Source organism: Erpetoichthys calabaricus, chromosome 17 (genome assembly GCF_900747795.2).
Source record: "Erpetoichthys calabaricus chromosome 17, fErpCal1.3, whole genome shotgun sequence".
Lineage (NCBI taxonomy): Eukaryota > Metazoa > Chordata > Cladistia > Polypteriformes > Polypteridae > Erpetoichthys > Erpetoichthys calabaricus.
In genome coordinates, this window is record NC_041410.2 from 53,537,372 (window position 1) to 53,553,451 (window position 16,080).

Here is a 16,080-nt window from a genome sequence, read left to right on the forward strand (position 1 = left end):
CTGGTGGCATGGCTTTTACGTGGAATTTTCCTTTACTTTTGAAGTAAAATTGTTACAGCTTTGAGGCAGCGAAGTAGCCCGACTGGAAATGTCGTCTTTGTTCCTGAAAAATAAATGAAGTGATGTTATCAGCTTAAAAATATGTACGATAATTAAAGAAGTAATAAAATTCTTATATGGAAGAACTGTAATAATAAAACAATATAAATAAACTCTTTGATGTAAAACAGATAAGGAAAAGCATTTTGCACCATTTGCCTTTCTTGTAAAGCAGTAATGTAATTACAAACAGGAAAATCTGCGGGACCAGATGGAGTCAGTCCTTGAGATCTTAAGGCCTATGTTGATCAACTTTGTGGTGTCCTCTGTCACTTGTTCAGTTTTTGTCCCTAAGGCTTCAGAAAGTGCCAAAACTATGGAAAACATCCTGTGTTGTGTCTGTTCCAAAGAAGGCAGGTGCTTCTTCACCTAATGACTACAGACCAGTGACATTTACATCTCACAACATGAAGACCTTTGAGGGACAGGTCCTGGACTACAGGAGTCCTCTTGTGGTAGACCACCTGGACCCACAACAGTTTGACTGTCAGACAAAGCTGGCAGCACTGTGAGGGTTATATTGTTATATTTCTCCAGTGCCTTCCGTATCATCCAGCCATCCCTGTTAAGGGTTAAACTCAGAGGTATGCAGGTGGATAAGCCTGTGGTGTCCTGGACATTAGACTGCCGGGCAAGGGCTGTGTATCTGAAATGGATGTGAGCAGCACTGGAGCATCACAAGGAACAGTCCTGTCTCTTAATCACTTCACTCTGTACACTATAAATATAATAGCAGGTGATGTCACTTACAGAAATTCTCAAATGATTCTGCACTGATGGATGTTTTGATTAAGGGAATGAGACAGAGGAGAGGAGTCAGGTGGAGAACTTTGTTTTTGGTGCAAAGAGAATTGTCTACGCCTTAACATCAGCAAAACCAAGGAACTGCTTATTGACTTTCACTGCACCAAAGAGCCTCTATGTGCGGTCACCATTCAGAGAGTGGATGTATAGGTGGTCCACTCCTACAAGTACTCGGGTGTCCACATTAATGACAATTTTTAGTGGTCTCATAACACAGAGGAACTGTATAAGAAGGGTTCTTTTTTCTTGAGAGACTGCGCTCCTTTAATGTGGGAAGTGACATTTTCCACATCTGCTATAACTCTGTGATGACCAGTATGATTTGTTACTTTGTGGTGTGCTAGGGTCGGTAACATCACTTCTAGGGAAGCCCACAGAATTAACAAGCTAGTTAAAAGGGCAGGCTTAGCTATGGGATGCACACTGGACCCCCTGGGGATCATAGTGAAGGAGAGAATGGAAACAAAATTGAGTGTCATTATGAACAATGTTGCACATCCTCTCTCTGACACACTAACACTGAGGACTTTCAGCCAATTAATTATTCAGTAGAAGTGTGACAAGAAATGCTATGGGGGCTCCCTTACAGTTAGGTCCATAAATATTTGGACAGAGACAACTTTTTCTAATATTGGTTCTGTACATTACCACAATGAATTTTAAATGAAACAACTCAGATGCAGTTGAAGTGCAGACTTTCAGCTTTAATTCAGTGGGGTGAACAAAACGATTGTATAAAAATGTGAGGCAACTAAAGCATTTTTTTAACACAACCCCTTCATTTCAGGGGCTCAAAAGTAATTGGACGTTTGACTCAAAGGCTATTTCATGGGCAGGTGTGGGCAAGTCCGTCGTTATGTCATTATCAATTAAGCAGATAAAAGGCCTGGAGTTGATTTGAGCTGTGGTGCTTGCATGTGGAAGATTTTGCTGTGAACAGACAACATGCGGTCAAAGGATCTCTCCATGCAGGTGAAAGAAGCCATCCTTAAGCTGCGAAAACAGAAAAAACCCATCCGAGAAATTGCTACAATATTACGAGTGGCAAAATCTGCAGTTTGGTACATCCTGAGAAAGAAAGCAAGCACTGGTGAACTCAGCAACGCAAAAAGACCTGGACGTCCACGGAAGACAACAGTGGTGGATGATCGCAGAATCATTTCCATGGTGAAGAGAAACTCCTTCACAACAGCCAACCAAGTGAATAACACTCTCCAGGGGGTAGGTGTATCAATATCCAAGTCCACCATAAAGAGAAGACTGCATGAAAGTAAATACAGAGGGTGCACTGCAAGGTGCAAGCCACTCATAAGCCTCAAGAATAGAAAGGCTAGATTGGACTTTGCTAAAGAACATCTAAAAAAGCCAGCACAGTTCTGGAAAAACATTCTTTGGACAGATGAAACCAAGATCAACCTCTACCAGAATGATGGCAAGAAAAAAGTATGGAGAAGGCGTGGAACAGCTCATTATCCAAAGCATACCACATCATCTGTAAAACACGGTGGAGGCAGTGTGATGGCTTGGGCGTGCATGGCTGCCAGTGGCACTGGGACACTAGTGTTTATTGATGATGTGACACAGGAAAGAAGCAGCCAAATGAATTCTGAGGTGTTCAGAGACATACTGTCTGCTCAAATCCAGCTAAATGCAGTCAAATTGATTGGGCGGCGTTTCATGATACAGATGGACAATGACCCAAAACATACAGCCAAAGCAACCCAGGAGTTGATTAAGGCAAAGAAGTAGAAAATTCTTGAATGGCCAAGTCAGTCACCTGATCTTAACCCAATTGAGCATGCATTTCACTTGTTGAAGACTAAACTTCAGACAGAAAGGCCCACAAACAAACAGCAACTGAAAGCCGCTGCAGTAAAGGCCTGGCAGAGCATTAAAAAGGAGGAAACCCAGCATCTGGTGATGTCCATGAGTTCAAGACTTCAGGCTGTCATTGCCTGCAAAGGGTTTTCAACCAAGTATTAGAAATGAACATTTTATTTCCAGTTATTTAATTTGTCCAATTACTTTTGACCCCCTGAAATGAAGGGATTGTGTTAAAAAAATGCTTTAGTTGCCTCACATTTTTATACAATCGTTTTGTTCACCCCACTGAATTAAAGCTGAAAGTCTGCACTTCAACTGCATCTGAGTTGTTTCATTTAAAATTCATTGTGGTAATGTACAGAACCAAAATGAGAAAAAAGTTGTCTCTGTCTAAATATTTATGGACCTAACTGTATATCAACAGCAATACGTCTGCAAAATATCTCACTGGGACTGTGACAGCCAAGTCAGAACTTTCTTTTATACTTTTTAATTTTTTTCCTTTTTAGTCTTTTTGGTGTATAGATGCACACACTTTGCTCGTCTCCACCATTAATTCAGCTATACAGGGTTATCAAGGTGGTAACCCAAACTCTTTCTCTTTGTGTTTCTGTGCTTATTTCACATTGTATATACACTATATTCATATACAGTGCATCCAGAAAGTATTCACAGCGCATCACTTTTTCCACATTTTGTTATGTTACAGCCTTATTCCAAAATGGATTAAATTCATTTTTCTCCTCAGAATTCTACACACAACAACGTGAATAATGACAACATGAAAAAAGTTTACTTGAGATTTTTGCAGATTTATTAAAAATAAAAAAATTGAGAAAGCACATGTACATAAGTATTCATAGCCTTTGCCATGAAGCTCAAAATTGAGCTCAGGTGCATCCTGTTTCCCCTGATCATCCTTGAGATGTTTCTGCAACTTAATTGGAGTGAACCTGTGGTAAATTCAGATGATTGGACATGATTTGGAAAGGCACACACCTGTCTATATAAGGTCCTACAGTTGACAGTTTATGTCAGAGAACAAACCAAGCATGAAGTCAAAGGAATTGTCTGTAGACCACCGAGACAGGATTGTCTCGAGGCACAAATCTGGGGAAGGTTACAGAAAAATTTCTGCTGCTTTGAAGGTCCCAATGAGCATAGTGACCTCCATCATCCGTAAGTGGAAGAAGTTCGAAACCACCAGGACTCTTCCTAGAGCTGGCGATCGGGGCAGAAGGGCCTTAGTCAGGGAGGTGACCAAGAACCCGATGGTCACTCTGTCAGAGCTCCAGAGGTCCTCTGTGGAGAGAGGAGAACCTTACAGAAGGACAACCATCTCTGCAGCAATCCACCAATCAGGCCTGTATGGTAGAGTGGCCAGACGGAAGCCACTCCTTAGTAAAAGGCACATGGCAGCCCACCTGCAGTTTGCCAAAAGGCACCTGAAGGACTCTCGGACCATGAGAAAGAAAATTCTCTGGTCTGATGAGACAAAGATTGAACTCTTTGGTGTGAATGCCAGGCGTCACGTTTGGAGGAAACCAGGCACCGACATCACCAGGCCAATACCATCCCTACAGTGAAGCATGGTGGTGGCAGCATCATGCTGTGGGGATGTTTTTCAGTGGCAGGAACTGGGAGATTAGTCAGGATAAAGGGAAAGATGACTGCAGCAATGTACAGAGACATCCTGGATGAAAACCTGCTCCAGAGCGCTCTTGACCTCAGACTGGGGCGACGCTTCATCTTTCAGCAGAACAACGACCCTAAGCACACAGCCAAGATATCAAAGGAGTGGCTTCAGGACAACTCTGTGAATGTCCTTTAGTGGCCCAGCCACAGCCCAGTCTTGAATCCGATTGAACATCTCTGGAGAGATCTTAAAATGGCTGTGCACCGACGCTTCCCATCCAACCTGATGGAGCTTGAGAGGTGCTGCAAAGAGGAATGGGCGAAACTGGCCAAGGATAGGTGTGCCAAGCTTGTGGCATCATATTCAACAAGACTTGAGGCAGTAATTGCTGCCAAAGGTGCATTGACAAAGTATTGAGCAAAGGCTGTGAATACTTATGTACATGGGATTTCTCAGTTTTTTTTATATTTAATAAATTTGCAAAAATCTCAAGTAAACTTTTTTCATGTTGTCATTATGGGGTGTTGTGTGTAGAATTCTAAGGAAAAAAATGAATTTAATCCATTTTGGAATAAGGCTGTAACATAACAAAATGTGGAAAGAGTGATGTGCTGTGAAAACTTTCCGGATGCACTGTACATTCATGCATTTCCTTGTTTAAAGAGCTTCTATAAAAAGCCATATCTCCTTGGGGACAAATAAAGTTCTATCTGTATGGGGAGTTTTACAGCGGAATTCATTCACTCGCACAGCATTCCAGTGGATATAGCCAGGACACCCAGCTCCCCTGGATTACCATCCCCAGAGGCCGACGACGAAGGCGGTGCTGATAGAGAAAGCAGAAGCGAGGATGTGCGCTAGCTAGACTATGGAGACAGCCTCACAAACCTCCGCTTCCAAGCCTTTTCCTCGCTAACGCCAGATCTATTGTCAACAAAATGGATGAACTGAGACTTCAGGTTGCATCAGACCGCATGATCAAGGACAGTAGCTTGTTTGTGTTCATGGAAACCTGGCTCCATTCATGCATACCGGACTCGGCTATTGAGCTAACAGGCTATACATCGCAGCGCTATGACAGGACTAGAGACTCCGGTAAGAGTAGAGGAGGGTGTGTGTGTGTACATCAATAATAACTGGTGCAGAGACAGTGATAGTGGATAGCTATTGCTCCCCTGACTTGGAGTATATGACTGTGAAATGTAGACCTATCTATTTACCGTGGGAGTTCAATGTGGTAATGATCACCGCTGTTTACATACCACCAGCTGCTAATGCTAACTTGGCTCCGAGACATTTATACAGCAGCATTAGCAGCCAACAGAGCCGTTACCCTGATGCAGTGTTCATTATCGCAGTGGACTTTAATCAAGTGGATTTAAAAGCAGTGCTCCCCAAACTCCACCAGCACATAAAGTGTGCTACTAGAGGAGCCAACACGCTGGACAATGTCTACTCAAACATCAACCTGGGTTACAGAGCTAAACAGCTTCCACACCTGGCCCAGCCGGACCATATGTCACTGATGATGATTCCTGCATACACCCCTCTCCTCAAATCTGCTCTTACTAACAAAGATCCATCACAACCTGGCCTGATGACGCCCAAGGTGTGACCAGAACATCATGTGTGGGTGGGCATTTGGCTTGTCTGGTGGGGCAAAAAATATCCATCTATCCATCCATCCCCATTTTTGTAGGGGGGTCAAATAATAATAACAACATAGTTTTATATAACATATAAAAGCAAAAATAATAACCTATTGTTCAATAAAATTAACAGAGGCAATGGAACTTGTATTATTATTTCTTGTGAACAAATATAGAACTACATCTACAAGGTAAATATCAATAAAGTCAAATGTATACAACATATTCGAGAGCAAGAACAGAAACGTGGCTTATTGTAGTCATGGGAGGCTATAGGACATCAGTTTCCAGTGTTTAACCTGGATATTATCTACAGGACCAGTCTGTGGTTACTCTTGGCAAATTCTGAAATAAATTCATTCATGTCTAGATTTTCTGTGATGTTTTTCTCATGTGCCAGAATGACTAAATTTCTCTTCCTTGAATGCAGCATTGTTCGGCGGAGTGGAGTGAGAATGCGGTTCAAAGTAGAGAAAGAGCTTTCGCATGCAGCTGAAGACACACCAATGATGAGTGTTGTGATGCAGACATGGCTCTGACGTGTGGGATACTAGACGCGTGTTTGTGGAAGCCACCACCGTCTTTTTCTAGAGCTTTTTTCCAATTAGTGTAGCCGTGTTTGGTGAATATGTCTTCGCTGTCCGAATTGGAAACACTAAATTTGTGGGAGGCAAAGCAAAAGCTGCCATCACAGACAACAAAATATTCAAGCCATGGTCGAGACTGATACCATCTTGCACTAAAACATCTGAGTGTCTTTCCAAATGCACGCTTGGGATAATTAATTAAAATGGGCTGGAATGGGCTTTCCATATTTAAGTCAGGCAGACCGGACTGTACATTTTGTTGAAGGCAGAGGTTTGGAGTACCCAACACGGGCGCAGAGCTGGAGGATTGTGTAGGCTTATCTACATCTTTTGGAGTTTCAGTTCCCGACGTGGGTGCACTGTGCTCCGTGTTGGTAGCAGCGGCGCTGGGCTCAACCGTGGAACCAGCAGCTTGCGGAGGGACAGAGGTTGAAGATGTCTGCTTTTTAATAAGCCACCTATGCATAGCCTTTGGTGTTACCACCCAGAAAATAAAAGAACAACGGAACGTATACGCGATTTTAATTAAAGAATGCGGTCAACAGGTTCAAAACATGCTGCAAAATGTGCGGCAAAGTGAAATGTGAGCAGCATGGTGCCTGTCTAGTGGAGGAGACACTGCCGGATAGGCCCCAAATTCAAACGGGCCGATTGGAAAGCAACTCAGTTTTGAAAATCAAATGTTATTGTTCTCCAGAGTTTTTAATGGACAGACAGAGCATTTCGCGGCGGGATACGGCTTGTCTGTGGGCGGGCAGTGCCCATCCCAGCCCCCCTGTGGTCACGCCTCTGGATGACGCCTCTCTGCAGCTGCAAGACTGCTTCAACAGGACTAACTGGGACATTTTTGAAAGTTCAGACCTGGAACTCTACACCGACAGTGTATTGTGATAAAAATCTGCATTGACACTGTCACAGTGGAGAAACATATCCGTGTCTATCCAAACCAGAAGCCCTGGATAACAACAGAGGTTCAGTGGCTGCTAAAGGAAAGGAATCCTGCCTTTAGGTGTGGTGACAAGGCTCTCTACAGTATGACATGGTCCAACCTGAAGAGAGGCATCAGAAAGGCTAAGAGGGACTACAGGAGAATGATTGAGGAGCACCTGGACAGTAATAACAGCAGGTAGGTTTGGCAGGGAGCCCAGGACTTCACCAACTACAGGACCAGCCATGGAACTGCTGAAGGTGACGCCTCAATGGCAGAGGATCTGAACTAGTTCTTTGCTCGCTTTGAGATGGAACTACCAGAGGCAGCTGTTACACACGCAGCAGCAACGCACAACAACATCTCCCCCTCCCTTACGGTGGAGGAACACGAGGTGAGACGCTCGTTCCAGGCAGTCAATCCTAGGAAGGCAGCAGGTCCTGATAGTGTCCCTGGACATGTGTTGAGAAGCTGTGCAGAGCAGCTGGCTGGGGTCTTTACAAAGATCTTTAACCTGTCACTGTTCCAGGCCTCAGTTCCTCCCTGTCTGAAATCCTCCATCTTACTCCCTTTACCAATAAAATCACCCATAACCTGCCTGAATGACTATCAGCCAGTAGTGCTCACCCCTGTGTTGATGAAGTGTTTTGAGAGACTGGTCCAGAGTCATATCATGTCCTTCATCCCTCCCACCTTTGATGCACACCAATTTGCTTACAGGGCTAACAGGTCTACTGAGAATGCTGTTGCTGCAGCTCTTCATGCTACCCTGTCCCATCTGGAGCACCAGGGCAGCTACGCACGTCTCCTCTTTATTGATTTTAGCTCTGCTTTTAACACCATCCTCCCTCACAGATTAGTGTGCAAGCTGCTAGCCCTGGGACTCCCTTATTCCACCTGTATATAAGACTTCCTGACAGACTGCACACAAAGCGTTTGGGTGGGCCCTGACATCTCCTTGGCCATCAGCATCAGCACTGTCTCTCCTCAGGGGTGTGTGCTGAGCCCCCTGCTCTTCACGCTTTAGACACATGATTGTGCCCCCGCCCACCACAGCAACACCATCATCAAATATGCAGATGACACCATCCTCTGGGGAGGATGAGTCCGCCTACAGGGACGAAGTGGAGCGGCAGACAGCATGGTGCACTGACAACAACCTGCTCCTGAACACAAGTAAGACCAAGGAGCTTGTTGTGGACAAAGGAAAAAGAAAACGGACATCAAACCACTCTACATCAGAGGGGACTGTGTGGAGAGGGTGTCAGACTTCCACTTCCTGGGAGTCCACATCATGGAAGACCTGTCCTGGGGTGTGAACACAGCTGAGCTGGCGAAGAAGGCTCAGCAGAGACTTTATTTCCTTAGAGTCCTCAGGAAAAATAACATCCCCCAAAAACTGCTGGTGTCCTTCTATCGCTGCTCTATCGAGAGTATCCTGTGCTACTGCCTCTGCGTGTGGTTTTCCAGCTGCACAACAGCACAGAGGAGAACACCTTAGTGGATTGTAAAGACTGCCCAGCAGATCATCGGCTGTTCTTTACTCTCTCTGGATGAACTGCACAGCTCTCGCTGCCTCAGGAAAGCAGAAAACATCTTTACAATGAGTGTGATGCAAGAATGTGGTTAAATAATTAAATAAAAATACTTTAAAAATTTAAAATAATTGAAACTTGAAAGTGAATGTTTTAGGGGTTTCTTCAGTGTCTTTGTGGCTTATTACAACAGCACACATCTACATTTTATGGAGGCAAAGTCATCTGTGAGATGATGCTCATGATAGCCAAGCTGCTTAGATGTTCTTGTGCTGTGGATGACTTCAAGTATGTCTTGATAAGCTGAAATCTTGAAAAGCTTTGCTCTGCACATGCAACTGTAACTGGGAGAGTTGCTACAATCTGGAGGGTAGTCTATAAATGTGGTCTTTAATTGTATTTAATGGCAATGATTTGTTTCCATTATAAATGAAAGCCTAGTTAATAATAATAATAATAATAACAATAGTAATAATAGTCCAGGGTATCAATATGGTGTTACTCTTTGATACTTGATACAGCTACCAGTCATTCCTAATAATAATAATAATATAAAGTATAACTTTTACTACTACTACTAATACTACTAACTATTACTACTACTAATAATAATATCAATATAACTACTACTACTAATAGTAATAATAAAAACTGCAAAATATTAATACTACTACCACTAATAACAAACAATATAAAATATGGCTACTATTACTACTACTGCTACTGATAAGAATAATATAATTACTACTACTACTACTAATAATAATAATAATAATAATAATAAAAAATATAACTACTACTACTAAAAGTAATAACAAAAACTATAAAATACTACTACTACCACTAATAATAACAATAATATAAAATATGACTACTACTACTAATAATAATATAAAACACAACCACAACAACTACTACTACTAATGTATAAACCATAACTACTAATAATAATTATAATAACTATAAAATAAAACTACTGCCACCACTACTACTAGTAATAATAATAATAATATAAAATACAACTACTTCTACTAATATACAGTATATATGTATATATACACACACATATACACACACACTACTTCTACTACTACTACTACTACTAACATATAAAGTACTACTGCTACAACTAATAATAATAATAATAATATACAATACAACTACTGCTAATAAAAATATATAAACTACTACTACTACTATTACTGAAAGTAATAATATACAGTATAAAATACTTCCAGTACTAATAATAACAACAATAATATAAAATACTATTAGTACTAGTAGTAGTAGAAATTGTAATATATAAAATACAACAATTTCTACTACAGGGTCAAAATGAAGTTGAATACTTAGATACTTTAAAAATGAACATGTGCCTGTGTCACCTCCACTTACGAATTTATCTAAACTTCATTTTGTCCTTCCAGTGACAGCAGATCGCAATCAGGCATTAACTAAATCAGTAATGTTAGCTGCCAATAAAATGAACCAACAGTTGAAGTTAATCTGAGCTCATTGTTTTTTTGGATGTCAAAGTTGCTGTGCTTTCCCATGAATAGCCAATAACTTCCTAGTAAGGTGGAGAGTCACCTGTGTATGTTAGTGAAATTTATAAATGTGTCTCTAATGCAACAATGCTCAGAGCATGTTGCATGTTGACTGATAACGTGTAGATCCTAAGGTCTACATGGCAGTAACAAAGAATCATCAACTATGTGTCATCTAGGTGCTGTAACACTGAATAATATCTTTTAAGGCTTTTAAATTTGCAAATATCAAAAGGAGAGAGGGAAAATCATAAATAAAAAGTAGAAATCCACAAACAGAAAGCTCAAACCAAATAACAGGAATGATTTCAGTGCTAAAGCAGTTATTGTATCTGATGATTTAACTTAAATACCAGTTATAGTGACTCACAAGAGACAGCAGAACATAAACAACGTGTGTATATTTACGGCAACTCTGACCCGTGCGTACGCACCATTTCAGACAAACTGGGAAATGAGGATACCCTTAATCAAGCAGGGAAATGCAGCCAAACCAGTTAAATGATGACTCACATGTGTAATAATTGTTATTGCTGAGCCATTATTATAATGTGTGATGTGACAAACATATTACACCTCAAAAACAATGAATATGATGCACAGACTGTATTTTAGTTCCCTTTTTTAAAAGGCCAATGCTATGTATTTGCACTGCAGAACTTTGATTTTTTTGTCAGTTTTTATTGGCTACCAGTTGTCACTTCTCAGAGAACTGGCTGACAGGTCAGGAATATCTCAGCCAAACTGCACTTCATCATGGTGCTATGCTGGAAGCCATTAGCTGACTGACAAGGATTACCGTATTTTTCGCACCATAAAACGCACTTTTTTTTCCCCAAAAGAAGGTTGGAAATGTCTGTGCGTCTTATGGTGCGAATATTGTATCACAGACCATGATGTGTAATACCTGACAAAAGTCGACATCCAGGGCTAGAGGGCGACAAAACTCACTGTTACGTTACAGGCATTCCCTCTGTGCTTGGAGGAATGTTAGACTCATTGACTCGGCATCTAATCCTTGCGTGTGCGTGAGTTGCGAAATCTAAACAAATATAAACAAAGGCAAGATAGCGTCTACATCTCATGAGGGAGCGAAGCGCATTATCACTGAGTTGGACTCTGGACTCGATAGATTACCAGCCGCTGGACTACTTCAGGCTGTTCTTTCCTGAAGCTGCCTTTCAGCTACTGTCAGACGAGACAAACAGGTATGCAGAGCAATTTTTTGAATCGAGGGCTGTGCTTGCACCGCATTCTCATTTTTCAAACTGGAAACCCACAACAAAACACGAGATGAAGGGCTTTGTGGCATTACAAATATAGATGGGACTAGACTGGCGATATAACTTCAGGGAGCATTGGTCCAAACGTGCTTTGTCCCCTGGTGGTTTTGGACAGGTTATGTCGCGTGATGATAGGTACGTGGTGCTGCAAAGTGATTGTGAGCAACTGAGCTTAATAAATTCTGACACTAGCGATGTGGAGTTCTTGGGGTTTCCATAAAACTAGAAGAATGCTTGAACCTTAAAGTCTCTCCTTATTTGTTAATGACAGTGATGATGTTTCTTAATACCGCTGTTGAATTTACATGGTTGAAATATTATTCTGCTATATTTTATTAAACATATTAGTGCACCATTTAGTTCAGAATATTTTTTTTCTTGTTTTCCTCCTCTAAACCTAGGTGCGTCTAATGGTCAGGTGCGTCTTATGGTGCAAAAAATACGGTATATTCCATTTTGATAAAGTGTGGGTGTACAAACATAAAACATAACATGTTTTGCCAACATAAAAAAAGTAATTTGCAATAGTAACTGGAGCAATTTACTGCACTCATATTGCAAAAAGGGCACCTTATGGGAACAAAGCTGCTTTTGTTAACCATAAGTAGTTACATTCTATGCAGCTACTACATACACAAGTCATGCAAAATGTGACTGGCAAACATTGTGTCTCAACAGCTGTCACAAAAACGAGACATAATCACATAAAGGTTTGGGCAGCCACCCATATAATTTGGTATCCTGGCTGCAAAGTTGCTTTTCTCAAAATATACAGCACTGATGTGCTTACAACCGAGTCCAAAACAAGACTGAGGGAATAGGGAAAAGGGGCAGGCTTTTAAAGGGAAAGACAGGAAGTGAGGTCAAAAGGATCTGGCCCATGTTCTTCAACCACTGGTTTGAGCCCAGACGTGACATCACAGGGGCCGGAGCCGGTAAAGTCTCCTTTCATTGGCTCGGTCCCGGAAGTGATGTCAAGAGAGCCAGGTGGAATCTCCCGTGGATGGTCTACAGGAAAGGGAGAAAAAGAGTCAGTGCACTCTGCCACCTCCCGGCATGCCTCAGAACTGCCATCACTCAAGCCCTTTAGCTGCCTCCCATGCGCACGTGTGTGACACAGCCTAGGTCAACCAGTGAGTCATTTATTTTGAGGCAAACTATCTTTGACAGACATAATGATGCTATAAAATTTGGATGGCTTCTTGGAACCTTGAGTGTTTCAAATGGCTTGTATTAATCATTGTAACAGCAATCATGTCATTAAATGTGTCAGGTGAGAGTGGCTCTTCGCTCAGACGCTGGTGCTGTACGCCTTTTCCGAATCCCCAGATTGCAGAGGAGAGGCTCTTTAATGCTACGCGTGATCTTACGCTGTCAGTTGCGGATCACAACCAGATAATCTTGAATGCAGGTGTTGGGATCTCAGTGCCTTAGGAGGAAGCTGCTCTACCAGCCAATGAAGTTCTGCAGCATCTTGATTGCACATTTATGAGGTTGATTAGCATGCCCCATATATGAATGTTTCAGGGCAGCACTGGAGGAGTGTTCATGTACTCATACTTAAAAGGTGATTGGGATTTATAAACAGTTAATTGTATTGAAAGTGCGTATGCCAGGTTTTATAAATATGGTTGTTTTTTGCCTTACGCATTTTATTTTTTTTTTTTTGGCGTGTACATATTTTCACAATCAAATCCACACAAAGTATTATAAATGAGGCCATGGAGAATTATAAGTCAAAAAATCAGCTAAAGAACAAAACTGACAGTTAAGGAGATGTTTCATCAAAGACAAAACATGATTTGAAAAATCTAACTCAAAAACAATAGCAGGGATTTGAAGATCATCTAATACAGCAAAGCAAGGTTTATGTGTCAAGCTTGTATACCATAGAAATGCCTGGGTGACTTTTGTATTGTCACCAAACTGATGTCCCAAATGAGCACAACCTGAATTCTGGGCAAGATCCCCATAGAGAATGAAGAAACAGATATTTAGCAAATATTATATTGTGACAAAATGGGATTAAACAATGAACTTTCTCAAAACAGGTACTAAATAAAATCATACCTCATATTTGAATCCCTTTGGTCTCAAAACCATATAATCCTTATACAGATTAATAGGAACTACAAAGGAATTTATGTAAAAAAGCATTAAAGTTTGGACATCATAATACTAGTGGGGGCGGCATCAGGTGAAAGGCTCAACATAAAAAAGGTAAGGATGAGAACTTAAACAACTACACACCACAACACTATTGTTACTCATAAACACAAACTTAGCAAGAAAAAAAACAATATTAGTTAAGTCAGACAACACAGGAAAGGATGCAAAGTTGTAAAATTGTAATATACCTGGGGGTACGACGAATCGTGCTGTGCTTTTGGATAAACACGAATATCAACTCTGTCTTTGATATTTCCGTCTTTCAAAACTATTATCGCTGACAATTCGTCACATGTTGGATCATTATATTTGCGAGCGTGATCTTTCAAATTCACATAGAAATCCAAGAAAACTGCTTTGTGTTTTTCAGATAAATTTCGTGTAAAGTACAATACTTTTGGATGTATATATTTGCATCCATTATTGGCTGTAGAATTTTTAATACGTCTGATAATTTAACTCTTTCGATTCTATGTTGCATCGCTTCTCCGTGATCATAAATATAAACCTGAACAAACTGTGGTGTCTTTGAAATTTTAGTACTTTCATATCTCTTTTAGGTTTTCAATTAACCTCTTGGCACAAAGTCTCGCAGGACGTGAAATTAGCTCTCTGAAAATGTCTCGTCTCATCCCAAGATTTTTTTATATAATAGAGAGCTATCCATCCATCCAACCATTTTCCAACCCGCTGAATCCAAACACAGGGTCACGGGGATCTGCTGGAGCCAATCCCAGCCAACACAGGGCACAAGGCAGGAAACAATCCTGGGCAGGGTGCCAACCCACCGCAGGACACACACAAACACACCCGGGCCAATTTAGAATCGCCAATCCACCTAACCTGCATGTCTTTGGACTGTGGGAGGAAACCGGAGCGCCCGGAGGAAACCCACGCAGACACAGGGAGAACATGCAAACTCCACGCAGGGAGGACCCGGGAAGCGAACCCAGGTCCCCAGGTCTCCCAACTGCGAGGCAGCAGCGCTACCCACTGCGCCACCATGCCACCCATAGAGAGATATGAAAAAACAAAAAGATAAAATAAACAAAAAACACGCTTAAGCCAAGATGAGTCCCAGGCTGAAACATAACACTTCTTTTGATGACAGATTTTAATTGGTCCATTTGTGTCCTCATTCATTTTAATTTGGTCTTTGAAATCATAAACATACATCATTTGCTTATGCAAATGAAAATAAATGTACAGAAAAAAATGAACAAAACAGATAATTCATGTCAGTTACAAGTGAAAGTATTTTAATAGCAAATACAGGCAACAGTCACTCAAACAAATTTTATGGAAAATATAATGCAAGTCCTGTAAGATGTTGGACTTCTTGGAGGTTTCATTTAACAAGACCTGCTCACAAGAGGTGTACATCTGCGGCAGATGACAGCTGATCCACCAACTCAAACTCTTGCTTGCTGAAATTAAGGAGGTGGCTTGCCTGCATTTTAGTGTGGAGTTAGCAAATGTTGCACAGGTAACCTTTACGGTGATAGAGTACACCCTTTAAGAGGTGCAGGAGAAGACTCCTGACTTGAGAGACAGAAACATTTGGGTTATGGCTTGACGTAAGTACAAGGTTGCACACTGTTACTGTCAAGGTGCATACTATCAATGGCAAACTGACATTAACCCCAGAACTGTGACGCTGAATGGTGAGTCTAATAACCCTGACTAGATAGATAGATAGATAGATAGATAGATAGATAGATAGATAGATAGATAGATAGATAGATAGATAGATAGATAGATAGATAGATAGATAGATAGATAGATAGATAGATAGATAGATAGATAGATAGATAGATAGATAGATAGATAGATAGATAGAGTGTTGTTAAGAGAACCATTATTTTTAAGAGTGCATGACAGACTTTAGGTGTATACAGAGTTGGTTTTTGCCAAGGGTGTTATGCTGATGGGATCTATGCAACCCTGCAGTGCAAAAGTGGATTCAGAAATGATTACTGTTGCTTGAATTGAATTGTTGTTTGCAGAAGTGTTTTGGGC

The 16,080-nt window shown here is 41.2% G+C and overlaps 1 protein-coding gene across 1 annotated transcript in view; it reads right to left on the bottom strand.

Moving 5' to 3' along the window:
• LOC114667842 (pro-neuregulin-4, membrane-bound isoform-like) overlaps positions 1 to 16,080 on the bottom strand; it is a 60,413-nt gene that overhangs the window by 20,200 nt on the left and 24,133 nt on the right. Inside the window, exon 2 of the mRNA XM_028823345.2 lies at positions 1 to 103. Coding sequence (XP_028679178.1) covers positions 1 to 10 — 10 coding nt within the window. The 5' untranslated portion in view covers positions 11 to 103. The remainder of the gene's footprint in view (positions 104 to 16,080) is intronic.